The 27,960-nt window shown below is 38.0% G+C and overlaps 1 protein-coding gene across 2 annotated transcripts in view; it reads left to right on the forward strand.

The window, feature by feature from the left end:
* LAMA1 (laminin subunit alpha 1) overlaps positions 1-27,960 on the forward strand; it is a 98,953-nt gene that overhangs the window by 15,543 nt on the left and 55,450 nt on the right. For both annotated transcript variants that reach the window (XM_064433997.1, XM_064434007.1), the window contains exons 2-11: positions 4,936-5,106; positions 5,433-5,545; positions 12,509-12,751; positions 17,703-17,882; positions 20,620-20,709; positions 21,170-21,287; positions 22,331-22,509; positions 23,996-24,101; positions 24,598-24,758; positions 27,595-27,735. In XM_064433997.1, coding sequence (XP_064290067.1) covers positions 4,936-5,106; positions 5,433-5,545; positions 12,509-12,751; positions 17,703-17,882; positions 20,620-20,709; positions 21,170-21,287; positions 22,331-22,509; positions 23,996-24,101; positions 24,598-24,758; positions 27,595-27,735 — 1,502 coding nt within the window. The remainder of the gene's footprint in view (positions 1-4,935; positions 5,107-5,432; positions 5,546-12,508; positions 12,752-17,702; positions 17,883-20,619; positions 20,710-21,169; positions 21,288-22,330; positions 22,510-23,995; positions 24,102-24,597; positions 24,759-27,594; positions 27,736-27,960) is intronic.

Below are 27,960 nucleotides of genomic sequence, written 5' to 3' on the forward strand. Positions count from 1 at the left end.
CATACAGTTTAACATAGTCGAAAACACAGATCATGCATGTATTTTGCCAAAATGCACAAATCCACTTATCTTCTACACAAAATACTATTAATTTTTTGATTGCAACAAATCATTAATCAGAAAATGAAATTGGGGTTTTGTTCAGATCTAGCTGTATAAAATGCAGCCAAGCATCCTACATTGAGAAAACTTAGAAGGAAGGGAAAAAAAAAAAAAGTCTAAATAGCCTTTGATAAATGGCTCACAAATGCATATGATTTCCATATTTGCATTTAGTGATGGATATGTGTTGTGGGCTCAGTATGGAGAGTAAGTCTAATGTTAGACTGCAGTGATGCTGTTCTACGTGGACAGGATATCTGAGCTGGACAAAATGCTCAGTAATTCCAGATATGTCAGACTGATTGCACAGTACTATGGAATGATTATAATTGCTGTCATCTGCTTGTGTGCAATAAATCAGGTGTATCCAGAATAAAGCAACAGATATCATTGACTGCGGTTAGAGTTACCAGAATCCTGCAAATGTCCCAAATCCTTGAAATGCTTCTTGGTGAGAACTTCAGGTGCTTGGTAGTCTGTATATGTAACAAAATTAAAGCTTACAAACCCACAAAGAATTAACTTGAGTCCTCAGGAAAGATGATGATACTTACATCAGCAACAAGGAGCTTGTGAGGACTTCTGTATAATCTGGTTTAAAGTAGAATAATTCCCAAAGAAATGTAGGCTGTATGCTCGACCATTAACTTTACAATAGAAAGTTAGCTGTCCTGGCTAGAGATGTCTTTTACTTAAGCAAATTAAAATTTGACCTGCATGAATGATTAGTACTTTGAATCTGCCCCAAATAGCTGCATGCTCCACCTGTCCCTGTTAAGTTGAAAAAGCAGAGTCAGTAGGTGTATTGAAGCACATAAAATAGAAATTGCCTCATCCACCTTAAAGCTTTTTGCCTGTCTTCTTTTCCCCTGGCATACTGGATGCTGACCATCATCAACTGTTCATCATTTGAAAATGTTACAACTGGCTTCATTATGAACAAGCCTTTTTCCTGAGTTTTGGTGGAACACTAGTGCTATGTCCTTCACCATAAGGTCTGCTGAGCTGTACGTACAATAAATGCATCTACCCTCTGAATTACTTCTTGTCATTTCCTGAAGGATTGAACAGTGTAGAGGGTGGATTTGACAAATTCTGTACTATCCACATTGCAGGTCACCTTATTAGGAATGTAATTCCCATCCATTTCCTCTGAGCCTGAGGTGTTTTGTCTCTCTAGGAAAACTCTGAATGACATAATTCTGACAGTACCCACTCAGATTTTCAGTTCTCCCTTACTGAGTTTTTGTCATGCATCTGGCCAAAACCAAGTCCTTTATAAATGGGAGCAACTTGTTTGAACTTCTAATGAAAACATTATGCTTAGCTTTTGTGCTGAGCGGTAGTGAACCAATTGTTATTCTTTCTCAAGGTCAAATTAACATCTATACACTTCATTTTCTGGCATTGGGGTGTGTGCAAATCTCTGGTTTGAGGCAAATGAGCATCTGAGTAGCTGGAAAATAATGAAAGAGTTTGCCTTACCATGGAAAGAGCTGGCCAGCAGTTAGAAGTAAATGAGTTTAATTTAAAAGTTCTTCCAGTTTTTCGAAGGATCACCATAGTCTTGCAAAATGCTGAGCAGTAATTCCCATGGTTTTTCATGGGGCACTTGCCTTCCTTTTTAGTGGGAATAATATAATAAATCCAATTTAATCTATCATTTGTGCTGTACTTTAGATAGAAAACTGAAAGTTAAATGGATGAAGGGTCTAGAGGGTAAGTCGTATGAGAAGGGACTTAGAGGACTGGGGTTGTTTAGCCTGGAGGAAAGAAGGCTCAGGAGAGGTTTTATCATGCCCTGTAACTACCTGAAAAGGAGGGCATAGCCAGGTGAGGGCCAGCCTATTCTCCCACACAACAAGTTATAGGATGAAAGGACATAGATTTAAGCTGTGCCTGGGGAGATTCAGGTTTGACCTCAGGATCAGAATTTCTTCATGGGAATAGTTGTTAAACATGGGAAATGGACTGCCCAGGGAAGTGGTGGAGTCACTGTCCCTGGAGATATTCAAGAAATGAGTCTGTGTGGCACTTGGTGCCATGGTCTAGTTGATGATGTGGTAATCAGAAGTTGGACTTCATGATCTCAGAGGTCCTTTCCTAAAAATGCAAATATAATTTGCTAAAATTTTGGTTTAATGAAATATGTTATCTTCTGATGGAGTTTCATGTCAGTTACGGCCACTTGCATTTGATGACAGTCACCTGTTTATCTGTAAATGGCTCATTTAAGTGACTGATTCTGTGCTTGATCATCTTTATCATATCTACTGCTTCCTACAAGGCATAAAAATATCTTAGCAGATATTTGGTTTTCTGTTTTTTTGGGGGCAGGGGAGGGTGGAGAAGTGAAGGAGAGGGGTTGGCAGAGCAGCATCTAAGAGCTTTTGAATTCTTAATTCTGAGTACCTGGTTCTCCTTAATAAAAGAATAAAGAGTAACAATGTTCTTTGAAGATGCAACTCATTTATTTGAAATTGCCTTTTTTCAATTTCATTTGTAGCAGATACTTATTGTTTCCTAATAAATCATCTTGAACACTATTCTTGATCTTCCTTGAAATCAGTGGCTGCAGCTCTGCAGTTTGCCTTAAAATTTAATTGTGATAAAGAGATTCAGAGGTGAAGATAGTCAATTAGGATTTGAAGAAATGCAGTACCTTGCAGGACAATGCTAACAACCTCCTGCTTTTTATTTGCATCCTGGGACAAAACTCCAGTGCAACTCACTTGGATTGAAGTGCTCTTTTTTTATGTCTGTGGGACCCAGAAAACTCATCATGAAATAGCGTTGCTATTCTTTCAGCACAAGTCTGTTGACTGAAGGTTGTTGGAGGCAAATTATTTCACTCTAGCGCATGGAAAGAAATGGCAGGGCTACTGTATAATGTGAGTGAAGGTAATGGGTGACTGGGGGAGTAATGGATAGCTCTTGAAGACAGGCTGGTACACCTCTGCATGAACAGCAATTAATAATGAATAATAAAGATTATATATCATCGGAGAGCAGTGTTAAAAAAGGTACCCTCTTCCACCACTGAGCTCTCTTGTTGAGTAGGAAAACAGAGGCAGCATTTCTTCTTTGGCTTCAGCTTTACATCTGGAGATGCACTGCACACATACTGCACAAGGTGAGAGAAGCCTGTGCAGAAAATATCTTACTGGCAGAAGAGCCTCACTGGAGCAGTCATTAGGATGTGCATCCTCACCTGCATCAGATTTAGGTGGAATGAGAACAAGGCATCTGACCTAGTCTAGATTCAGCATAAATGAAGTCAGGATTAAAAAAAAAGTAAAAAGCTCAATCTCCCTCCTATTAAATTTCAAGTATAGCACAATTGAAAACACACAGTTTGTTATTCATACAGTGGTGCAGAGGGTTAGCATTTGGCCAAATTTTCAATAGCTGAAGGCAAGTCTTAAATAACACTGAAACTTTTCTCCAGGCTTTCTAGGGTAATACAATTACTGGGCAAAGACACTTATTAGGAGTATTGAATGTAGCCTTGTTAAATCACAGAATTGTTAGGGTTGGAAGGGACTTCTGGAGGTCACATGGTCCAGTGACACTGCCAAGGCAGGGTCACGCTGAGCAGATTACACAGGAACTTGTTCAGGTGGGTTTGGAATGTTTCCAGAGACAGACTCCATAACCCCTCTGGGCAGCTTGTTCCATTGCACTGCCACCCTTGGTGTGAAGTTCTTCCTTATGCTGAGGTGAAACTTCTGTTTATGGCCATTGTTCCTAGTCCTGTTGCTGAAGAGCCTGGAAAGAGCCTGGAACCTTTCTCTTGAGATATTTATTTGTATAAACAGTTAAGGAAAGCAAAATTTAATATTGTAGTCTCTTTTGAGGTATATTGTGGATTATGAAGTGAAAGAATTCATATCATTTTACTAGTGGAATAGAAATATATTTTCAGAAATATGGCTTGCTTTTTGGTTTTTTTTTTTCTGATTTCCTTTTAACAGAAGACAAATGATTGTAATACCTTACTGTTGCAACACAAGCAATTCTTGTGGCATTTTTAATGTGCCATACCAACTCTCTAGCTTTGATTTTAGTCCACTGGGTTTAATCTCTAAAGACAGGACTCCTCCTTCCAAAATTGCTTCTTTTTCAGAGTTATTTATGAGTGGAAATGGAGTATCTTTGTTGCGCCATAACCATGCAAGAAAGAAAGGCTTTTTAGCTCATGAAGGACAGCTGGAAGCTGATTGAGGAACTGTGCTTAACTTCTGTCACATGCAGTATTCTAGAAATTTTATCAGTAGCCTTCAAATCAAAGTAAAACTTTACTCCTTTTAGAAAAAATGAACGATTCCTGGTCTGGTAGCTGTAATCTTGAAACTTATTCTGTTGTTACATTATTCCTGTGCACAAGAGAAAGCTATTTGAAAGAACACTGAAGTGTTTGTATAAAGATTAATAAGTGACAAGCAAAATATCCCTTAGACTTTACAGAGACTGGAGAAGAGGCCTGTAGCAAAGGTCTAAAGTTCAGTCCTTAAATCTTTCAAGTCTGGAGTGTCCTGTTCAGGCCAGTGGTGTTCCTGCTGCAAAGAGCTTATGTAAAATGCAGATTTCCACACCAGCTGAGTGTGTGCTCTATAATCCCTCTTTGATTCTGGCAGTGGGCCAGTTGTCCCCTAGGGTTTGATCAATTCACTATGCAAGGGAAGGTTTAGTAACTGGGAGAGCTGGTTTGCAAACTCTTGTGTTCCTCAGCATAAAACATCCAAACATAGAGTGAAATAACAGGGATACTGCTGTCAGGGTGCCAATTTTGCATCCTTTATGATGTGGCTGATAAAAATTATTTCTTTCAAGGCCTGTTTCCTGCCATTTTGAACCTGGCCAGCAATGCTCACATCTCCACCAATGCCACCTGTGGGGAGAAGGGACCGGAGATGTTCTGCAAACTGGTGGAGCACGTTCCTGGACGGCCCCTGCGCAACGCCCAGTGCCGCGTCTGTGACAGTCACAGCGCCAATCCCAAAGGTAAGCTTCACATGTTTTGGATTTTGTTTGTTTCAAACCCTTCCCCTTGAATACAGTGTATTGGATTCACATATGTTTTGGTTTTAGTGTGTCTACTAGGTGAGTGCAATTACCTTAGAGCAAAAGGCTGACAAAGTGTGGGCACCATGTATCACCACTGAGCAGTGCAAGATCCAGTGACAACCTTTTTGTCTGAGGGCAGATTTCAGCTTTTACTTCTTTATGACAGGAAGAGATTGTTCTTTGTGTGAAACAAATGTGCTGGGTCAGAAAAGTTCAGTGAGATTTATTTTCAAGAGATGTTTAATTTTTTTGCTTTAAAACAGAGCAGCACCCAATTTCCAGTGCAATTGATGGTACCAATAACTGGTGGCAGAGTCCCAGCATTCAGAATGGAAGGCAATACCACTGGGTCACCATCACCTTGGATTTGAGGCAGGTGAGTAACATTTATGTGTCATTAAATGGATGCAGGATACATCCATTTAATATGGATGTAGGATACAAGCCAATACAAATTGATTGCAGCTCTTCTGTGTTTAGATAAAACAAAAAAGTTTTTAGTAAAAACTATCATCCATGTTCTTTCTGTCTTGGTAACCAATTCCATCTGTACCAATTCCTTTGTCTTGGTAACTTTCCTCTGCCTAACCCTCTGTCTTTTCCTCATGCTTCTGTCTTTTCCCCAGCAGTCCTATGACACTGTTTTCCTCTACCTTTTATTTCTTAAAAGTTACTTGAAGTCTGTGTTTTCAAGGACTTATTTTTAAACTATTTTCAGGGTATTGGTCAAAGCACACGTTTTATATGTGAGGATGCATCTGACTGATTCTGATCATCATCTTGTTGGAAGGAGCACTGGAAAAAACATGTTCTAAACTATATCTTCTAGGAACTTTTGCTGTCTGCTGTTCTGCAGAGCTGGGGTTTGAATTTCTGAAACAGTGATTTGTGACTCTGGGGAGTCTGGAACTGTCTGGGCAAAAGTTGTTTCCTCTGTTTTGGCCACTCTGTGTGTCCAAACTTGGAGGGATTTATCGTTCTTAGATAGGAGCATGCTAAACTGTACAGGGCATTTGCTAATTTATAAGTTTGTGTGCTAGACATGAGAATCAGAAGTCTTCTACGCTGCTCCAAGAATAGACAAAGTGATTGGTGAAGAAATTAATTTTTCTTGGCTTTTTCTTGTTGCTTTGCTTTGAACAGATCTATGTGCTGGCCTACCTAAGTTATTTGAAAAAAAATATTTTCAATCAATTCCTTATTAATATGGGGATGCTTCCAAACTCTGGAAGAAGCAGCTTTATTACTTACTAAGAAATGCATACCTGAGGTGTAGAATTGGTAAGAAGCTTTTGCAGGATCTCTAAACCCTGCTTAAATGTTATTTTAAAGATTAAAACAGAGGGTTTAACTTTGATGTTTTCCAATAAAGCATAGATTAAGCAGGTGCCTAGTTTGCTCTTTAATTAGAAAGCAGAACTGTTAGGATAATGATCACAGGGTGTCTTTTGTCAGTGACAGAAGGTTTGGATAGGATGTTAGTGTTGTTTGAAGAGTTAACTTTGTGTTTGGTTTGTAAATGGACAAACAGGAAGGAAAAATTAAGGAGGAGGGGATGCCTTAGTTTTTAGCCTCCTAGAACAATTTCACTTTGGAAACAGACCAGCTGAGCTGCCCTCTGAATCATTTGTTCTTCAGTCCTAGTGCTGTTGATGTTTCAACAAATACATATCTTTCCTCTCCTGACCCATGCTCAGTTTCACTAACTAGATTTGAAAAGTTTCCCCTAAGGGGCCTTTCTTCTGTTTTCCCTAGAGAGTTTGAGGGAGAGAAGGCATCTAGGGCTATGCAAACTGAATGTAAATTACTGCTCTGTGAGAAAGGGTTTGGTTAATAGAGATTGCTTGAAGTCAGTGAGTTATTAGAGTTGACTTGGTGTGCTTACTTGAAACGAGTCAGCACAAGTAAAGAAAACACAAAAGAAAAGCATATGAAGGACCTGAGTGATTTTAGCAATTGTTTACTTCATAGATTTGTTTACAGGTCCTATTTTTACTTAAAAAATATTCCTGAAAGTCAGTACTGGTGTTCAGTATAATTTGATCATTGATACTGTTCTTTTGCATTTCAAGCATTGTGCTTAAATCTATCAAATACCATATTAAAGTAAACAAGTCCATCAACTTTCCTTGCCAGAGTACAGAATATATTCACACTTTTTTGTGATGTTAAAAATCTGGTCATTATTTATGGGTGGTTGTTTTGTGCAATTACCGGAAGTTCTAGGACTAAGAGGAATTGATTGTTTCTTGGGATTATTACCAAGATACAGTTTAGAGATGTAATCTAAGCAGTTGGGTTGGTAAGTGCTGAAACATATCCTTGGCTGGGAAATATGGGGAAGATTCTCATAGCTGGTGAACACTGACTCCACCCCAATTTTCCTAGGTGAACCTTTATGACTATTCATCTCTTGACTTCAAGTTGAAGGGAATAGAGGATATTCTTTTAGCTGATATTCTACCTTGTTCTTAGTCCATTTAGTAAAAAACCAGCTGTACTACAGAGTCATTTGATGGGATCTCAGTAAGAAAAGAAGGCTAGCTAATAAAAGCAGCATTGAAATTGCTGCTTTTGAAATTGGTTTTTATCTTTCTCCTTTGCAGAATCTGTGCTATTGTAGCTAATATAGCATTTTATAAGGATAATGAGTGCTTATGTTATGATTTTCTAGCTCATATACATCATGACAACTAGGTACATTTATTCTAGTGTGCCTTACAGTCTTTCCAGGATCCACATGTATGATAGCCTTTCCTTCCCACACCCTACACCACTGCCTCCTCCTCCCCGTTTCCATTAAATGTATGGCAATGATCCAGAACTAGGGAAAGAGCAGTGTAGCAATGAGGTGTAGGATCGATGTACAAGACACTAAGATTTGATTTATGACCTTGTGCTACCTACACTGGTAGTTCTACAGAAACAAAACACACAGCAGTGATTTTCTATAAAAACAGCATTTTTTGTCTGAGTTTGACTCCTCTGGGCAGTTGCACTGTGAAATTACAATTCTAATAAATCCTGGCTATGATACATTTTACTGGTGTGATTGAGCCAGCTGAAAAATATTACTCTGTGACACCATTAAACAAAGACTACTTACCTCAGTTTTATTACCATGCTTCAGACTTTTGAAGGTATTTAAATGTGCTCTGTATCCTTGGTGTAGAAAAAGGCAGAAGTTTGTATATCAAAAAGTTCTTGAATTGCAAAGCAAGACTAGTGCTTCTTGGAAGACTCATAGTATTAAGTTGAATTGAGAAAACAGCTCCACTTCTGATTAAATCATAGTTTATGAATATTCTATGTGTACTGGATTACCACTCAGAGGCTGAAGTAGGAGTAATTTGTAGTTTCTGCTATTACAAAGTAAAAAAGAATGTAGATATTATAATATGATTTTTCCAGAGCTTTCATCTTGAAATCAACTGGCAAGAACAGGTTTCTGTAGAAGATGGTTGGCAAACAGGCAAAGATATGTGGTTTACTGATGTCAAAAAATGGTGTTCTGTTAATTTTACAGGACTAATGCTGATTTATTGTATGTGGCAAGCTTCCTTAAAAGCCTTTTGTGGCTTTGTAAAACTGATGATTTAGGGTGTTCATCTGTACATTCTTCCAATAAAATTCTTGAGTAAAATGAATTTCTCTTCAATTCCAAATTAATGTTTGCACATAATGAATCAAAATCTTGAAGAAAAGATAATTAATGAGACTAAAATTCTTCTGGATTTAATGTATTTTGCACTTTTAATGTCACAGAATCGTCAGAGAAAAATGCTGCAAACAATGGCTAGGCTTCACAGTGTCTAAGAGGATGAAGCTGTCTTTAGCTCTTAAAAAGATATTTCTGTAAACAATATAAGCCGATAAACATCTCTTCATCTAGTCTTCTACTCTTTGACAGTATTCAAGAATGATGCACTTGGTGTTGCTTGATCTGCATTCAGGGAAACAAGGTTTTTAGAAAGCCTAATTAAGCAGAAATTTCTTGTTTTGTTGGCATTGCAGCTATGAAAAAGAGGTTCTTTAGTACAAGCTTATTTGGCTGATCTTAAAAATCAGGTTTGAAATGCCTGTAAAATGGCACTTTTACTATATGGCTTGGGAATTGCTAACTTGCTCTGACTTGCCCTTTTTACCCTTGTAGTTCAATAAGGCAATTAGTTCTGAGAAAGTTATACAGTCAAATTAAAGTATACAAATCATTAGCTCTTGCTCTGGTTTATCACATGGCTGGTTGGTGGGCTCTGAATGAATATGAAGAGTGATAAGAAACTGCCTTTGATGCTCAAATCTGAAGAACTTATAAAAGTCAAATTCTTTAAAAAAGTGCTCAAAGGAAGTTCAGTTTTCATTACATGGACTTCTTGACCTATTATGGGTTGCAGAGTCTGTGGGACAGAAGGTCTGCAAAACCCCTACCTACAGATATTCCTTAAAACATCTGTGAACAGTGTGGACATCTTGGTCCCTTCCTCCAGCTTCATTCCTTGCTGTGAAACATAATCCCTGAGAATAAAGCTCCTCCTGGTAGGTTGTCTTGTGACTTCTTGAGTCTGAGAACATTTATACATAATCATTTATTTAACCTATATTATTTCAGGGGCTGACAAATTTTCCTGAAGTTGTTGTTATTCATTGTCCTGTGAATTTGATTGTGAGGTAAAATGGGGTACCTGTGAGCTATGTGTGTAAATGGAAGAGTTGAGAGGAGATTTAATTTATTGAAATGTACATTGAATTTGTACACAGTTGCTGTGAAAATGTTAATATTTAACTGGCTTTTCCCTACATTCCCCCCACACCAAGGAACTTGATATTTAAATTAAGTTTAACTTGCATAATCTTGTGAATACCTTTTACTGCAGCAGTTAGTTTGTGATGAAGGATAGCTCATTGTTACTAGTTGGAACTGGATTTAAAACTAGCCACATCAGCTGCAGACTATAATGGGTCTTGAAAAATCTCAAAGTAATCAAAAGTAGATCATTTGTTGTTCAGCCAACTGTGTAATAAGTAGGGAAGCAGTTTAGTTGATGACAGCAAGCAGAGTGGAAAAAAAAATAAATAAAGGACATATGAGAGTTTTTGAGGGAGATTTTTTATCAGGGTATTTGAAAGAAGGTTTGGTTTCCAGTCCTGCATCTTTTATGCATTTGAGAAAGATTACTGACTTCAAAGGAACTTGGAAGTGCAGAGCTGCTTCTAAGCCCAGTATATAAAACTCCACTAGTTTTAATAGTTTTGTGATGTTCTCATGTGTGATGGAGAAAATACCCATACAAGCAACTCCTGTCACATACAAGTGTCTTCAGGTTTTGGGTACTGAAATGATGATACACCAGATTCTGCTTGGTCATAACTGAGTGCAAAACTCAATACCACTAACTGAATTAATGAAATCCAGGAGTATAGGGTATATAGTTGTTTGCCCATATGGTGTACTTTGTTCCTTTAAAACCGTGTATTTTGGCTTTTATTTTTCAGTTGGAGATTGTTGGCATGATGTAGGTTTTATTTAAAAGGCACTCCTCTCTTCATGGAAACTGGATTACAATTCTTGCTATTCATTTAACTTTGAGCAAATTTTAAGACTATGTGAAACAACAGAGGATTCACAGACCCCAGAGAAATTTTATTTCTAAGACTCACTAAAGACTGAGCTGGCTTCTCCTTTTGCCTGCATCTGCTTGCATTGCTGAAAGGTCACAGTAAAATCCTAATTTTCTCTAAAATTTCATATTTATTGGAACAACTAGAAATGTTCTGTTTGGATCTGACTGATCTTAACAGGATAAAACTAGAGTGCCTGTAAAAAAAATCAAACCAAATGAACATTGTAGTTTAAATTGTCTGATTTTAAAAAAAAGTAAGATTGTTTTACTTTTAAAATGATATTATATGTAGTAAATCAACAGAAGATAAATATCACCAATTTTTTTTTTCCTTATCGTGTGTGCGAGATCTCCTAATCAAAGCTTTGTTCACTTAATGTTTTGTTTTAAAAGTAGTTTCCTGAATTGCATGCACAACACAGTTACTATTTATTTTTGTGAGTTTATTTCCCCATTTGGCAAAATCAAAACCCGCTTTCATGTGGCAAGCACTGTTCTTGCCCTGGCTTTAATCTGTATTGCAAAAAAAAAAAAAACCTCCTAGAAATTTAAATTTATAATGTATGAAATAACTGATTGCAGCCAGATTGGAGCTCAACACAGCATTAATACTGCACATGCAGGCAGGAATTATGATGATAATAGCAGCCGACCAGGCAGTCTGCTCAAGTGGAAATACATTTCTCTGAGATGGCTGAATAATACAGAGGTTTTCTTTCATCTAACTGTGACTTGTTACTCCAGTATATATGAAACATTAAACTCCTATATAGAAGTCTTATGAGTTGGCAAATGCAGCCTTTTTGAGTGAGGTGATGTAGCAGGTACTGGGTAAGGGAGAACACGGTGGCTTTGCAATGAGTGCCCTTCAGTTTCCATGTCGGATGCTGTAGCGAGCTGGGGGCGGGTGCAGGTTATCTGGCTGCATGACAAGGGAATTTAAAAGGTGATATGAACTTAATTACTGCCCTGCCTACTTGCAGAAGGGCTGAACAGTCCTGTGATGTGCATGAGGATTTCACTTGGGGTTGTTAGAAAAATAGTAAAGATAGCTGTGTAGTTCACATACATCTCAATGCTACTTAAGAATATTAGCTATTTTATCATGCTTATTTTTGGCACATTCAGCTTATTTGTCTCTGTGTTTTTAGCAGTGCCTGTAAGCAGTCTTCTGCTCAAATAACTTCAACAAAGGATGAAATTGTAATGCAAAGAGGTCTTTAACATAGGGTGTAAAAAGTTTATCAGAAATGTTCTTACAGAGAAGATTACATTCCCTGCTAAATTGTAAGGCAAAGAGCTTTCTGGGCTACATCTATAAAAAAACCCACCAAAAAAAAAAACAAAACAAAAAAACCAAGCACAAAAAAACTAACATAAAACCCAACCAAACCCCAGTTTTTTGAAGCCCTCAATAGTTCAGAAAAGCTAAACATTTCCCACAGATTGTTATACCAAACTAATCCTGAAATGTGCAATATAGATATAGATTTCAGCTACTACATCAGCACAAACTGATGCCCTGGACACAATTAGATGGACGTCTTGTCAAACATTTGTGCAAAAAATTTATCTGGAGTTACTTTACCGAATTTTATCCTCTGCCCAGGCAAACTGTATACTGCTGTGAAAATTTAAATTTCTTACCCAGTTGGCTTCTGGTGGTGTTTCACAGTACAATGAAGTGTTAACATTTTCTTCTTGCATTTTTTTTTCAGGTCTTTCAAGTTGCATATGTCATCATCAAAGCTGCTAATGCTCCACGACCTGGAAACTGGATTTTGGAACGCTCCATAGATGGCACGGAGTTCAGACCATGGCAGTACTATGCAATTAGTGATACTGAATGTTTAACTCGTTACAATATTACACCAAGAATTGGGCCTCCAACTTACAAGAGGGATGATGAAGTGATCTGCACCTCCTATTACTCCAGACTAGTTCCCCTGGAACACGGAGAGGTATCTTTGCTTTTCTAGTTGCAGTTTGTGATTAAGAACATGGAGTGATTCAAAAACATTTGAATTGCAGTTGCAGAGATTATCACCCTCAGCACTACCAGGTCATCTGTTATTATTTCTTAATAACATTATCTTGACATCATGTAGGATAGCAAACTTCTAAATCTTGGGATGAAATGTGTCTTTGGTTCTGTGTGTTCCCATAACAAAACTCTTTGTTCTCTCTTTCCATATAATTTGATGGTAGCAATTAGCTGTGAATTATTAGCTCCTTTATCCCGAAAAACTATAACAGAGGCTCTGTGTTCTGCCAGTTTTTTCATTTAGCAGAGAAAACTCCTGTGTTAGGAACACCTGGTTGTGTGAGATAAAGCAGCTAACACTGTTGACGTGCTCGGCACAGCTGGAACTCCTAAACAAGCCTTGGCATTGTTTCAAGGATGCAGCATAATTAAAAGGGCTATGAGTTGTGCAGTCTTGCTGTTGATTGTTCTTTCTTTTAACAAACTCTATTCACGGTACTTGTGTAATTTATTACGGAGAGATAGCCACACAATGAATGATACATTAAAACCAGTGGTTATTCCATCATGAAGGCTATAATATATGACCATGATTATAAGTGTGGTGTTATCCCATGGAGAGTGCTAGTAACTCCTAGCTTCATAGAAATCAATATGTTTTCATTTCTTGGTTAAAAAAAAGATGGGACTGTATGTAGTCATTCACGTGAAATTAAAACTAACAGCAAGAGAAAAAACAGTGAAATTCAGTATCGTTATAATTACTTTAATAAAATGTTTACTGCAATGTTATGAGAATGTGATCAATACAAAATCAACATAAAACTGACAAATCAGATGGAACAAAGAAACCTAAACCTGTCTTTCCACACAATTAACCAGAAAATCCTTATTGACTGTATAGGTCAGTGCTGCTCGTAATGTGCATTTAGTAGGCCATACAACTCCAGCTCCAGGGGTGCCAGAAATTCAATTTAGTGGCATTTTTTTCTCATTCTTTCTTTCCTGATGGTATACATAGTCAATTGGGCTACACTGTCAAAACACTGCTTTTTTTTTCCTGAGTGTGGTGATGGAAAAATATAACACCAAAAATTGGATCAATTAAATTTCTGTCTTCTATGGAGAATCTCAGAATCTTGTAGGTTGGAAAAGACTTTTAAGGTCATTGACTCCAACTATTAGTCCTACTAAGAAGGACTAAGGTCATTGAGTCCTACTATATGAGTTCAGCACTGCCAACTTCACCCCTAAACTGTGTTCTTAAAGTGACACATCTTCATGTCCCTCCAGGAATGGTGACTCTATCACTTCCCTGAGCAGCCTTCTCCAATTCTTGAAAATCCTTTCTATGCCAAAAACTTTCCTAGTTTCCCCATCTAAAACTCCCTTGCACAATTTGAGGCTATTTCCTCTTGTTCTGTCACTTGATGGCTGAGAGAAGAGGCTGACCCCCATCTAGCTACAGCCTCCTGTCAGGTTAGGGAGTGATAAGATCACCCCTGAGCCTCCTTTTCTCCAGGCTGAACACCCCCAGCTCCCTCAGCTGCTCCCCAGAGAACTTGTGCTCCAGACCCTTCACCAGCTCTGCTGCCCTTCTCTGGACACATTCCAGCACCTCAGTGTCCTTCCCAGACTGAGGGGCCCAGAAGTGAACACAGGATTTGAGGTGCAGCCTCACCAGTACTGACTACGGGGGGACAATCACTGCCCTGGTCCTGCTGGCCACACTGTTGCTGATCCAGGCCAGGATGCCATTGGCCTTCTTGGCCACCTGGGCACAGCTGGCTCAGGTTCAGTGGCTGCCAACCAGCACTGCCAGAATCTTTTCTGCTGGGCAGCTTTCCAGTTGCTCTGCCCCAGCCTCTAGCACTGCCTGGGGCTGTTGTGACCCAAGGGCAGGACTCAGCACTTGACCTTGTTGAACTTCATCCAATTGGCCTCAGCCCAGCAATCCAGCCAGTCCAGATCCCTCTGGGGAGCCTTCCTGCCCTCCAGCAGATAAACACACATGCATAAAGCTGTCATTCACAAAGGACAGGCTGCTCCTTTGTAACTGGATTGTCTGTCAGACAGGAATATTGCCTGCATGGAATATCTCACAACCTGCATTAATGAATCTTTAAACTCTATGGAAAATATATGTATTTAGGGCTTTGTAATTTATTCTGGCCAATCTGTTGCACTTAAGAATGGCCCTGCAAACCAGCTGATCTCTGCCTGCCTTGTATCCAGCATTTGCTAGTGTCCCAGTTTTCTGCCATCAGCTTGGAGTGTCTTGACTTGAAATAACTGTTAGGCTAAAGAAATCACATACCTAAATATCTATGTCATTAATAACATTTTTTTGCCAAACCTGTCATTTGCCAGTTTGGCTGCTAGATATTTCTCAGGTTTGAAGAGATATAGCTGCTTAACTGTAAGTTCTCTTGTTTGTGTGATTTATACTGCTCGAAATCCGCTTCTGGCAATGTACACAATCAGTTCATGACTCATGATTAATTGCAAGGTTTAAGCTGCAGTCATTTGAAAATGGTCTTGAATTATGAAGGACAGGTAAGCCAAAACTACATTATATAGAAATATCAATATGTATAAGTTTATATAAGCAATATATTAGACAAATGTAGCAGTGTGCAAGGGCAATCATGGTATTTCTTCTTTAGTGTCTTAGTCAGTATCCTTTCTGTTTCTCCCTTTTTCTGCTTGCTAAGATTCCTCTACAGTCTCTGTAAAGATTTAAGTGTGTTGTTATAGAATTTCTACTCATAGAATTTCTAGACAGTAGATTTTCTACTGTTCAAGCTTTTAACTTTAGAGTAAAAATGTGAGTAATAATTTATGTTTCATCACTTGAAGGCACTACTTTTGAGTAGTGAGAGTATATATTAGGCAGGAAAGACGATGTAGAATGAAATGGCATGTGACACATGGCCAATTGGTTGGGACAGACATTTCTGGATCTTTAAATGTCTGGTGTCTAAGTGATAAAAAGCAAATACAGTGTGTTATAAATTCCAGTGCCATGGTTGGGTCCTGCTCTCTTTGCTGGGGAAATCAAAGGATTACAGTGAACCCAGCAAATTCTCTGTACTGAAAAGTAGATGAGAGTAGGATGTGGTGTCCCATGCTGTAGTTGTGCTCGTCTATAGCTGAGTATATATGTGTAAATTTTTTTCAGTAAAAGGAGAACAGTGATATTTGAATATTTGGCCAACAATTCTGCCTTGTAATTACCAGCAGAAAACATAACTTCTGAATAAATATGTCACAACCAATTTGCCTAAGAGAACAGACTGAGATGTGATGGGCACGTTCAGTCTTCAGTTGCATAAAACATGGGTACAAAGAGGAAAAACATTTTCTGCGTGTCTGTGACAGGATCCAAGAAGAGTTCCAAAATTGCAACAAGGACAAACATGGTTCAGTGATTAGGAGCATTTCTAGCATTAAAGCTGGGAAGGCCTGAAGTACATTGCCTTGGAAGGTTGTAAAGTCAGCACCAACAGTAGTCTTTGAAAACGGATTGGTCAAACATATAAAAAAACTCTAATAAATCCTGCTTTAGCAAAGTAAATGGACTAGAAGAATTCTCTGTATTTCTATGGGAGCTGAATTATTATTATTATTATATGAGGTGGTGCTAATTTGCAGGATGAAACCTGGGAAACATTTTTGTTTTTATGGCTATTATTCTGTGGTAGAAAAAATGGATGGGCTATCAGAAAAGTAGAAATCTTTGAACATGCTATGTTAGAATATTAAGAAGGAATGGTGGTAATTAATAAATGTCAGAATTACAATTTTGGGAATGTGACTTCCATTACAAGTCTGTTTGTATGTCTTTTAAATAACACAGTTATTCTATAGGGAGCCCCTATCTTCATTAGATAATTAAGATTTTTTTTTTTAAAATAACAATCATAATAAAAAGAATCTATTACATAGGAATATTTTCAGGGGAACAATTTGACAGTACTGGACAAAGGTCAAAATTGAAACTATAAATTCAAGACTAGTTTTTGAGACAAAATTACTCCTCATAAATGAGAATATGTCATACAGTCTGAAATGCAGCTGACAAGCCCAAAACTTGACTCTTTGTTTGTTATGGACACCAGGTGAACTGTTGAACACTTGTTCATTATATGTAGGGTAGGGTTTTTTTTTTCTTTTTTTTACATCAAATGGAGCAGGGACTGTGTGATCATAGGGGACTATATCCTTGTGGGTTCCTAAGTAGCTTTAGAAAAAAGAAAGGAGCTGTTGCCAGAAAAAGTTGTGCAGTTTGATACCACAAGTCATTTTAGTGGGGCCAACTGGAATTGTGCAAGAAAGATGCAGGTCAAATGAGTGGGTTTGTGTTGGCAGCCCCTTGCTTTCAGTTGTCATCTGTGTTGGGCTTCTCACTGCATTGTCTTATTACTGAGTACTTCTTGCTGATTGTGCAGCCCTGTCACTGCTAGGTGTAGGATTAATGACCCCAGATTGAGAATGTGGACCAGATTATGCTTTGTAATACGATCTTTCTATTTACAGAGGGGAAATCTGTAAGGACAAAATTGAGCTTATGGCCAGAATTACATATTCTATCTCAATGAGGGAGAGGAGGGAAGACTGCAGGACCTAGGGACTCACCTTGATACTGTAGCTTGGTTTATCTCCTTATTTTATCTCCACAAAAGCCCAGGAGACTTGGGACTATGATGGGCTGATAATGGTGGTTTCAGAGCAGTGTGACTCAGGCAGCAGGAATTTTACCTGCAGATAGACAATGGGGAAATAAAAAGAACTCCAGGTAGTTCAACAGTGTCACCATCCTGAGTTGTTGGGAAACAAGATAAGTTCTGTCGTTTTGATTCTCAGACTAATGTTTGTTGTGGTAAATGAATCACAACGTTTGTGACTAAGTCAGCCTTTCTTTCCAGATTCATACATCACTGATCAATGGTAGGCCTAGTGCTGATGATCCTTCACAGAAGCTGTTGGAATTTACTTCTGCACGATACATTCGCCTGCGACTGCAGCGTATTAGAACTCTGAATGCTGACCTCATGACTCTCAGCCATAATGATCCTAAGGAGCTAGACCCCATTGTTACCAGAAGGGTAAGCTGATTATTCATAAATGGTATTCAGTATAGCTTGATGAGAGACTATTCTGACATGTTTGAGAAGAAGTACTTAATCCTTGTCATCAGAGTGGCTTTGATAGGTTTTAAATAATTCTTGGCTTGCCTTTGACACCATTAACAACAATGTCTCATCATAAACAGCTTTTTAAAAAAGCTTTTCAATATAGTTTTTGTTTTAATTTATGTTTGTGTGAGTGATTTGTGCTAGGACCAGTGTTTATAATGCTTTATCATCAAAATACAAAATATGATTTGGCTGGTGGAGATGTCCTTTGAGGTTGCTCTTGACACCACTGCAGTACTTTCTGTGGTGTTTCATGGATTTCAGTACCCAGTGCCATGGTTCATAAACATAATTATTTGAAAATATTGCTATTGTGAATTTTCATGTCTTGTAAGAGTTTTCTTCATGTTTTAAAGGCTGTTATAATCAATTGTTTTAGAGCTCATAAACTAACATAAAATGTTTGTATAGAATTCCGAGAGCATTAACTGATTTCCAGATTTGATACTGAAATGGTGGAAACAGAGCCCCAAGCACCTGGGCTGACTTCTTCAGGTCCTCACATAAATTTGACATTGGAAGTCTCAACAGTTTTTGTGCTGGAAAAAGCTTTCTGTTTTGTATCTTGCCATTTTGACCATCTTAATTTACCCACAATTCATAGGTTAACACTTCAGAGGCTTCAAGTTTTTCTGTGAAAGTAGGCTTTCTGATGAGGACAGGAGAGCATGAGAAGTGTTTCCTCCTTCCCTTTCTTTGTAGGTCTTTTTCATGAAAAACATCTGCAGGCAACTCTGATACAGGCAATCCTTGTGCTGCCTGGACAGCTGAGCACAGAAGGGAGGAAGGAACTTGGATTTGGTCAGGGATTGGTGGGCACTTTCAAGGTGTCCATTCAGTTGCAGCATTGTAAACTGTAAAATCAGGATGGTTTGCATTTTCTGTCAATAGGAATTGCTAGCATGGAGACGGCAAGAACAGAGTATTGGACAGCTGCTCCAGCTGTGCCTTACTGGAAACAGGGAAATGCACAGCCTGAGAGGCGAGATGTTCCCACAGAGCAGGCTGGTTGATAATTAAATCTATTGATAGTATTGGCATATCAAGACATACACCCCAAAAAGAAAAGTTTGACATGGAAGCATACAAACATACAACTGGGAAACAAGAATTTGAAGGCCAAGCATTGCCACTGGTTTTGTAACACACACAGTTGTGCAATCCAGGGCTTAGTACTTCTCCACCTAGCTAAGTGCAGTTTTACATGAAGAACTACATGAAGAACTACACATATTGGCCAGGTTTCCCAAATCCTGATGTCTCACCTTGAGTCTCACTTTGTTGTGCAAACAGCTGCAACAAAGATAACCACTTACAGCTTTTTTGGATGATGTTTTTACTGGTTTTGAAGACTTTACTATGGTTGTTGATACCAATTATGTTTAGTGTCCTGTATGTAGTCTTGAAAAATGGCCAATTCAGATTCTGAGTGTTCAACAGCACCTTTATTTCTGTGTTCTTTTTATTTGTTTCTGTCTGTAGCATTTTATTATCACTGGACTCTCATTCAACTCCAAGCTGCACACAGCTGCTGTGAGCTGTACACTGGCAGAAAATAAGGAGAAAATAAGGAGATGTAGTAGGGAATGCAGTGAAATTAAATTCTGCCTTTACCTCTTCCTTTCTCAGCCTGAACTTCCTTCTTTGTAGTTTTAGACTTACTGTTCATGTTAAGTCCCTGAATGATTTTTGTAGTTCAAGCTGCTAACATTAAAAATCCTCCCAAAATAGTGAACATATGAAATTTAAGACCATAAAAAAATAAGTATGAAATCAAAGAAGACAGTTTGCTCCAACTCCAAGAGCCTTCAAAGAAATAACAGTCCAGGAGTCAGCATGTCTGACCACCCAGGGCTACCTCTCTTCCTGAACCAGCTGACATTAGGGTTGCTAGGTCTGAGAGCATTGAACTCTTCCCTTAGAAGTATCCTCAAAAAGAGTTTCTTTTTCATTCCCCCGTTGTACATACTTCCCAGGATACAAACAGGCCAACCATGTTGATATTGCAGCTGTAACTGAACCCAGATGGTCATTTCCTGCCTCCTCTTTGCCTTGAAAATTAAATCCTTTCCTTATGTATGTTGTTTCTGCTCACCACCTGGAAATATTAATGGGTAGTATTCTGCTGTATCCGCAAGTTTTCAGCTAAGAGTTTGGATAGAATATTTCACTGGCTACAAAGCAGTTGCAAAGAACTGCTCTGGAAATGAGTGTGCAAAGTGGTTTTAAGGGAGGGAGAGTTCCCATTTTAAAGAAGCATATGCTTAGTCCCCAGACTGACTCTAAAGTATGGTAATTTTTTTATGCTTTATGGCTTCTTGTAATTTTTTTATGCTTTATGGCTTCTTTGCAAGTACATTTTGGCTGAGGTCACATTTGGTGGTCTTTCTCAAAGCTGAGGAATTTTACATACATACTAAAATGTTAAAAGTCAGTTAGTGTTTCATACCAATAGGGAAAAACATGGGAAAAATAAAAACCGCAGAAATGGAAGGTTTCCCCAAATGGCAAATATTTTAAAGTATTTATTTTATTTACACAGAGCAGTTGAATGCTGGCATTTTATTTTGAAGAGTAGGGCAGGGAAATGTAAACACATGTAAATGTCTTTTATTCATACCTTTCTCACCTCTGTTTTTTTTTGTAGTACTACTATTCAATAAAGGACATCTCTGTTGGTGGCATGTGTATTTGTTATGGCCACGCTCGAAGCTGCCCTTTGGATGAAATCACAAAGGTATTTTTTAATCTCATTATTTTTGCAAAACAACTTTTCCAATTAAAATAACAAAAAAAAATCCTAAGGAGAATGAGAAAGAGGAAGCTAAAACAGGTCCTATGATGCATACAAATTATTTGCTATATTTTTCTTTCTTTTTTTTTTTTCAGAGCAAGTATATCTGAGTTTTGTAGTGTAACTTCTTGAAGTAAACTCTTCTCCTTTGGCATTGAATTTAAACAATTCAAGGGGCACAAGACATAGTCTGTCTTGCAGCACGGGAGATTTGACCCTCCTGTTCTGGAAAGGCTATTCGCTAGTTGTTGATGTACCATGCTAGAGCAGTTCAGTGCCACTTGGGGGGTATTTGTGGGTCATGCCATTTTTTGGAGTAAGATTGATACTGCACAGACTTTTGGCAAAATTGATTAAATTGTCCATTAAAAATATTTCAAGAAAGTGGATTTTTTATTCTTAGAGATTGCAGTGCCAGTGTGAACACAACACATGTGGAGAGAGCTGTAACAAGTGCTGTCCAGGCTACCACCAGAAACCATGGAGACCAGGAACCCTTTCTGCTGGGAACAAATGTGAGAGTAAGTATGCATTGGCATTTAGGTAGTTTCATGAAGTCTTACTATTCACTTGTTTGAGGTTGCTTTCATACAGATCTGTACTAATTCCCCAGAAAAAGCCACAAACTATTAACTGTCTTCATGACATTGTTCAGAGGTAGAGAACCTACTTCTAATCATATATGTTCAGATGTTTTTCAATAATCTGTTCAGTGTGACTTCTTGGCTAGTGGAGTTGTCATGTAGTACAGCTTCCAGAATCTCTTTTTCAAAGGGACTTGGGATTTATTGTACTCCTGTAGAAACTAGCACATTTGCATCAATCATTTTGTTAGCTACTTGAAGTGCAAATTTCATCAATTGATCATAAATTTTGTCAGATGAAGAACTTTGCTCTGATAGCAAATGTTTTGAAAGAAACTCCTTATTGGCCGATTACACTTCAGATTGTCTGATAGATTGACTTAGGCTGTGCCAGTATGGCTGAATGTGTTGCTAGGGCTAGTTGGTGCATTTTCTTACTTCACATTACTAATGCATAGTACAAGCTGCAGACAATTAAGAAACTACTGGATAAAATTTAAAGTTCCAGATGGAAAAGAAGTGTTTTAAGTTGAAACCTTTGCACAAGTCATAATGTCACTTTAAACTAAATAAAATTTATACTTAAGTACTTCTTTGTTGACTTCTCAGATTTTGTTTATAATACAAACAAGAGAAGCATTAGGCAGGTTTTCGTCCGTAATACAGAGGACAGAAGAAGGAACAGTTACTGCTAATTGCATACATCACTGTCGACAACAGCCCTGACAAGATTGTCTTGAATATTGCTAAAAACAGTGCTGTAAAAATGATAATAGTGGTCTTGAAATTTGCTTACTTGCTAAGAAATATAGTGCATTATATTTGATGAAGCTTGTGGCATGTTAAAGGGGAAAAGCACACTTTTGAGGTCAATTTGTGGGCTCTTCTACTTACATTTTCAACTTTGAAAAATGTATTATAGGAAATGTTACACAGTGTGAATAAGAAAAAGACTTGATTTCTTTTCCATTCCTTCTCAGAATGTAACTGTCATAACAAAGCAGAAGATTGCTATTACAACCAGAGTATTGCAGATCAGAAAAGGAGCATGGATATTCATGGCCAGTTTATAGGAGGTGGTGTGTGTTTAAACTGTACTCAACATACTACTGGGATCAACTGTGAAAAGTGTGCTGATGGATATTTTAGACCACACAAAGTAAGATTTAGAAAATACCATTCTAATGTTTTAGAAAATACCATTCTAATGGTCTCATGCCTATTTCAGCTAATTGTGGTTAATATATTGTTTTTTTATTAGTTGCAGAATGGCTAAGAACTTTAGAGGGTTTTTTTTTGTAAATTACTTAATGCCAAAACTTTCAGAAAAAAACAAAATACTTGTCCACTTGTATAGGAGGACAAGTCAAAATGCTGGAGAAGGAATTTATAAGATGACACTTGATATCCTAGTGTGGAAATGGACATGGTCTGATAAAAAATCCATTTCTCATGTGGGTAAAGCTCTAAAAAGGTTCAATGTACTAAAGTTTCACTGCCTCCAAAATTGTGTACCATCTTGTATCAGCCTATTTCAACCAGTGTTAAAAAGGACCTGGCTTGAAGATCAAAATCTTTAACTCCTAAGAGGTTGCAAGAAATGCTCTTCTTGATATGATTGTTGCAGAACTTGTGCTCTGAGTGTACTTTCCAGTGTCACTCTTTGGAAAAAGGGCATAAACTCTACAAGACATTTATTAAGATGTGGCTGACAGAGTTAAATATATGAACTTATATAACTTAACATTACATATAACTTCAGTGTTAGAGTTCTCTGTATAGTGAGACATTCTGAACTAAATTTCTACTCCACATGGTCTTGTTTTGGTAGGTTCATGCATATTTTGGAATAACCATACTTTTATAATCTGGCATAAATTGGTGCAGAGAGCAAGTGTGAGTCCATAGGAGTATGGGTAGACAGCAGTTGCAGCTCATCTAAAGAAGTAAATTGGAATCAGAGATTGTCTTAGATTTGCTGTAAGAAGCATTGAAGAAAGGACTTCTCATAGATCAACTTCTCATAGATCAACTCATAGCCATTAAATGTGAGGTCATTACTGATTTGCTTTAGAGCTGAAGCACCTCCAAGGACAGTTTTCCCTGCAAAAAACAAAATCTTGCCATATGATTTGCACTGCCATATATTTCAAAGATTTATAGATCATGAAGTTAGAATGAGTCTTTATTAATAGATAAGCTGTCCTTCCATTGAACACAGAGCCAAGGATTTCTTTCATTTCCTTCCTCTTTGAACCAGAATGTCTTTGCAAAAAGCATCCACTCTTGTCTTAAACACTTCCATATCTTTTGGCAAACCTTCACAGTGGTTAATTTCTGTTACCTTAAAAAAATGTCTGTTTATGCTGAATGTGTCAGACTTCAGCTTCCAGCCATTAGCAGTTAGTATATCTTTGTGCTATTGAAGATCAAATTTTGTTGCCACATTTAAGCTTTTTCTAGACTGCAATCCCGTGATCCTTCTGCTTGCTAAAGTTAAACTAGTCCCTTTATCTGTTGCCCTATATTATATTTTTCCAGTCTTTATTTGTTTTATCTTTGGTGATTGAAGACAGGAAACAGATGTAATTTTACTGTTCCCAGTTAGTAATTTGAGAATTTGCCAGTGAACTTTTATTTTACAGGTTTCTCCCTATGAGGATCACCCCTGCTATCCCTGTGACTGTGACCCGTTTGGCTCTCTGAGTTCTGTCTGTGTTAAAGATGAGCACCATTCTGACTCTCAGCATGGTAAGGAAACAGCAAGTGCCTTTTCCCTAAACTACAAATCTGGCTGGAGGTCATGGAAGTTGAGGGAACACTATCTACCTTTGAATGGCTGCCTTTTAGATACCGCTTCAAAACACTGGTAAATCTTTGGGAAGGTGAGGCTGAGGCATAGTGTAACTTCATGATTTTAAGGTATGTCAGGTCCCTGAATGTGTTCTCCTGAGGGGATTGTGGGCTTCTGCTGTGTAAAACAATGTGAGGTGTTGACATCTAACCCAGTTGTTTGTGAGTGCTGTTACAGCTGGAAAAAAATTAATTTTGCTGCAATTTCTGTGCATTTGATTCTTTAAATGTGAAAAATAGATGGTGAGACAGACCTTGTGCCAAGTATCTGCAGAATATGACATGGAGTGTAATAAAAAAGGAATGTTAAATTATTTGTACCCTCTGAGACATCTTGAATCCAGCCTATTGCCTGCTTTGATGGTTTTTTTTACCTCTACTTTTGCTATTCAAGGCACTTGGCCAGGCCAGTGTCAGTGCAGGGAAGGTTATGCAGGAGAAAAATGTGATCGTTGTGCATTTGGGTACCGGGGCTACCCAAGCTGCCTGCGTTGTAACTGCAGCCTGGTTGGCAGCATCAATGAAGATCCATGCACGGAGCCTTGTCTTTGCAAAGTGAGTACTAAACTTCTGCTTTTGTTCAACATGGAATCTGTGGTTTATTAACTTCTTTTTAATAGTGAAATTACTTCATTTACTGGGGACATCACTTTCTTTATAAGATGTAACCTGGTGTACACCTGACAGGCTGGAACTCAAAACTACTAATTATTCTCTGTACTGAAAAATATGGTAATTTATGTTGTGTAGTTCTGTATATTACTGATGCAACATTTTCTATAATAATGGGACAGACTTACATTAAAATGAAATAAAACCTGTACATGTGTGAGTCAGTCACTGAGAATGAGTATGTGTAGCTGGGTTTGGTTTTAGGAATGAACTGATATTTCTCTTCAAAGCCCCTGATTGCTTGCAAACTAATGTTGTGTTTAAAACATCTGCTTTGTGTAATGAAACAGCAGGCATTTGGAAAGAACTATTGGAACACTTGCAGTAGACATATGTATGAAATATGGTTTAATTATTCAATTACAAAATATAAACCATAAAAATGTTTAAAAAGAGAGCATTTTTGCAGCATTTTATTTTTTGGTAAATATCCAAACCCCTTAAAATTTCTTGCAGCTGTAGATTCCACTGAATTTTATTAAAAAACTGTGTTAATATTTAAAGAAGTTACTCAATTTTCTGAACCAAATGTTAGAGTAGTTTATGTATTTGTTGCCAAATATGATAGCGAACAGGAGCCAAAGATAACATGGTTTGTTTGACAATTCTGAAAATTTAGTCCTTTTGCATAATTTATCTGATCCAAAAAATCAAACCTATATAAATAACAAGACTCTGGAAAAACAAAATGGTTCCAATCGCCAATTTAAATACAAAAAAGGAGCTAAGTGCCTGATTTTGAGTTAGGGTACCACTGTATCAGCCAATGCAGCTGACTAGTGAAAATTTTGGTATAAACTGGACAAGCCTGGCATACAGAATTTTTAGGCCAGATCACAAAGAGTGTCACCAGCCAGTGGGACCACCTACAGAGATGAGAGGAGAGAAGTTGTGCACTCAAAATATCAAATGAAGGAGATGGGATTTTAAGCCTTTGCAGACTCTATTCTTTTTTTTGTATAGTGCATTTTGTCATATTTGGTCTTCCCTGAAACATAGCTCTTGAGGTCTAGTTATTGGGTAAGATTTTTGTTTTTCATTAAGAAATAAATAATTTGTGTCTAATAATGTGAGACAGTGAAATGTGTGATCCAAATCCATCCTGAAGACTGAGAAATAAAAAAGCGTAAGAGAGCATACAAATACTATTTCTGCAAAAATCCAAGATTTTAAGTTCTCATTATCTCAAGGGGCACTTTGCCTGAGATTTTTCCCAGGTTTGCATATGAACAAATAGAAGCAGCCATCCTCGAACTTGGAATCAGAACTGGAGATCATAAATTTTTAATAAGCTTTGCAAACACAGGCTGTACTTTGCTTACAAAAAGACATAATCTGGCTGTGTAGAGAGGTTTTATGTAATCTTGACATGCCAAACACTGTTCTAGAAGAAAAGACAGTTGGAAGTCTCAGATTTCTCTCTGGTAAGCCTGAAATATGCTCCATAGGATCAGGTCTGATATGACTCTGCATTCTGGAGTGATTCTTGTGACTGAAGTGAAGGTACCCTGGTAACTGCTTCTGAAAGCAGATTTTGGTCCACAGGCTTTGCATGGTCATACGGCAATGCAGAGCTTGTATAGGCCTCCTCAAAACAATAAGACAGTTGTTCTTCACATGGATGCCTTGCAGTCTTAGTGTCCTAACTATATGCGTCAGGGAACTTTGTGAGGTGTTCTGCAAAGTTCTTTTTGCCTTTGTAGTGGAGTTTTCCCATAATTGAAACCAAAGGTTGAGATTGGAAAGTGGTGTGTGTTCAAGTCTTCTCCTGATGTGAAGCTAGGACATTATAAGAATCTTGTTGCTGTCAGTAGGAAATGTTCTCTATCTCAGTGTGTGGAAATGCCCATGGAGATCTGCTATTTACACAGCTTTGTGGGTATTTATCAAATATTTTCTCTGCTAGTTTGTTTGTCAGCAGCAATTGTCTAAACTTTTTTCTACGAAATAGCCACATATTTGCTGCGCAAATTTTACGAGAATAGAATATTGGGTGCACTGTTTTGGATTTTTTTTTTCCCCTGTAAATTCTGCATTGAAAGAGGTTTGTAGCTGTGTGCTCTGAACTACCCAATTTGCATGGCACAATACCAGTGAAAGGAGCTAAAGGAGTGAAGCATCTCTACTTCCGGAGCAGGAGTTTCAGGAGCTTAGCCAGAGTATATTGGGTAGAAGAGTTGCCAGCTGTCATAGTGGGGTGCTCTTCCAGGAAGAGGTAGCAGCAGTAGTGGGCATCACAGCATAAATATTAAGAGATGGCTGAGAAACTGTTGTCTTGAAACTGGCTGTGGTGGCTCCTAGAACCTGGCCTTAAAGGTGAGCATTCTGGATTCTATCTGATGAGATATCTGAAAGATAATCCATCTGGATTCAGAAAATGGGAGATCTTTTCTCCAGAGCAATCTACAAAGTCAAGCTACAAGAGAAGTAGACTGGCAAGCTGGCAGAAGCTTTTCAAACCCTGCCTGTGTGTTGAAATTTTACTACAATAGAACCCTTGCTGGGGCTTGTTTCGATTTTGATGAACTGGCAAATTCTGATGAATTTTTCCAATCAGTTTCAATTTTAAGCTCTGAGTTTTATTCAATAATCCTGCTGTGCTGAAATGTGTTTTCTTTTACAACCTTCTGAATGCTGTTATGCCTAAATCCCACCTAATCCATGGTATTTGTTACCATAATAATGCTGATGTGAACCAAATGTTATATGTCTTTGACAGGAAAATGTGGAAGGTGAAAACTGTGATCTCTGTAAACCAGGATTCTACAATTTGCAAGAAAGAAATCCTCAGGGCTGCACAGAGTGTTTTTGCTTTGGTGTTTCTGACGTCTGTGACAGTCTTACATGGCCCATCAGTCAGGTATTTAAATGTTATGTCCATGACCTAATATTCTTTCTTCAGGCAGCTGCAAAATTACTATATTTCTCTTTGACATGTGCCCAAGTTAACTTCAGATTCTGGTGTGTGTCTTCTTACTTAGGAATGGATTTGCAGTATCATTGGGCAGCTCTGAGGTAGTCAGCAAGTCATCCCAGTGCAGGCTTTGGCCCTGCTGACTTGCAGTAATATCAGAAACATTGGGTA

Source organism: Passer domesticus, chromosome 1 (genome assembly GCF_036417665.1).
Source record: "Passer domesticus isolate bPasDom1 chromosome 1, bPasDom1.hap1, whole genome shotgun sequence".
Taxonomy (NCBI): Eukaryota; Metazoa; Chordata; class Aves; order Passeriformes; family Passeridae; genus Passer; species Passer domesticus.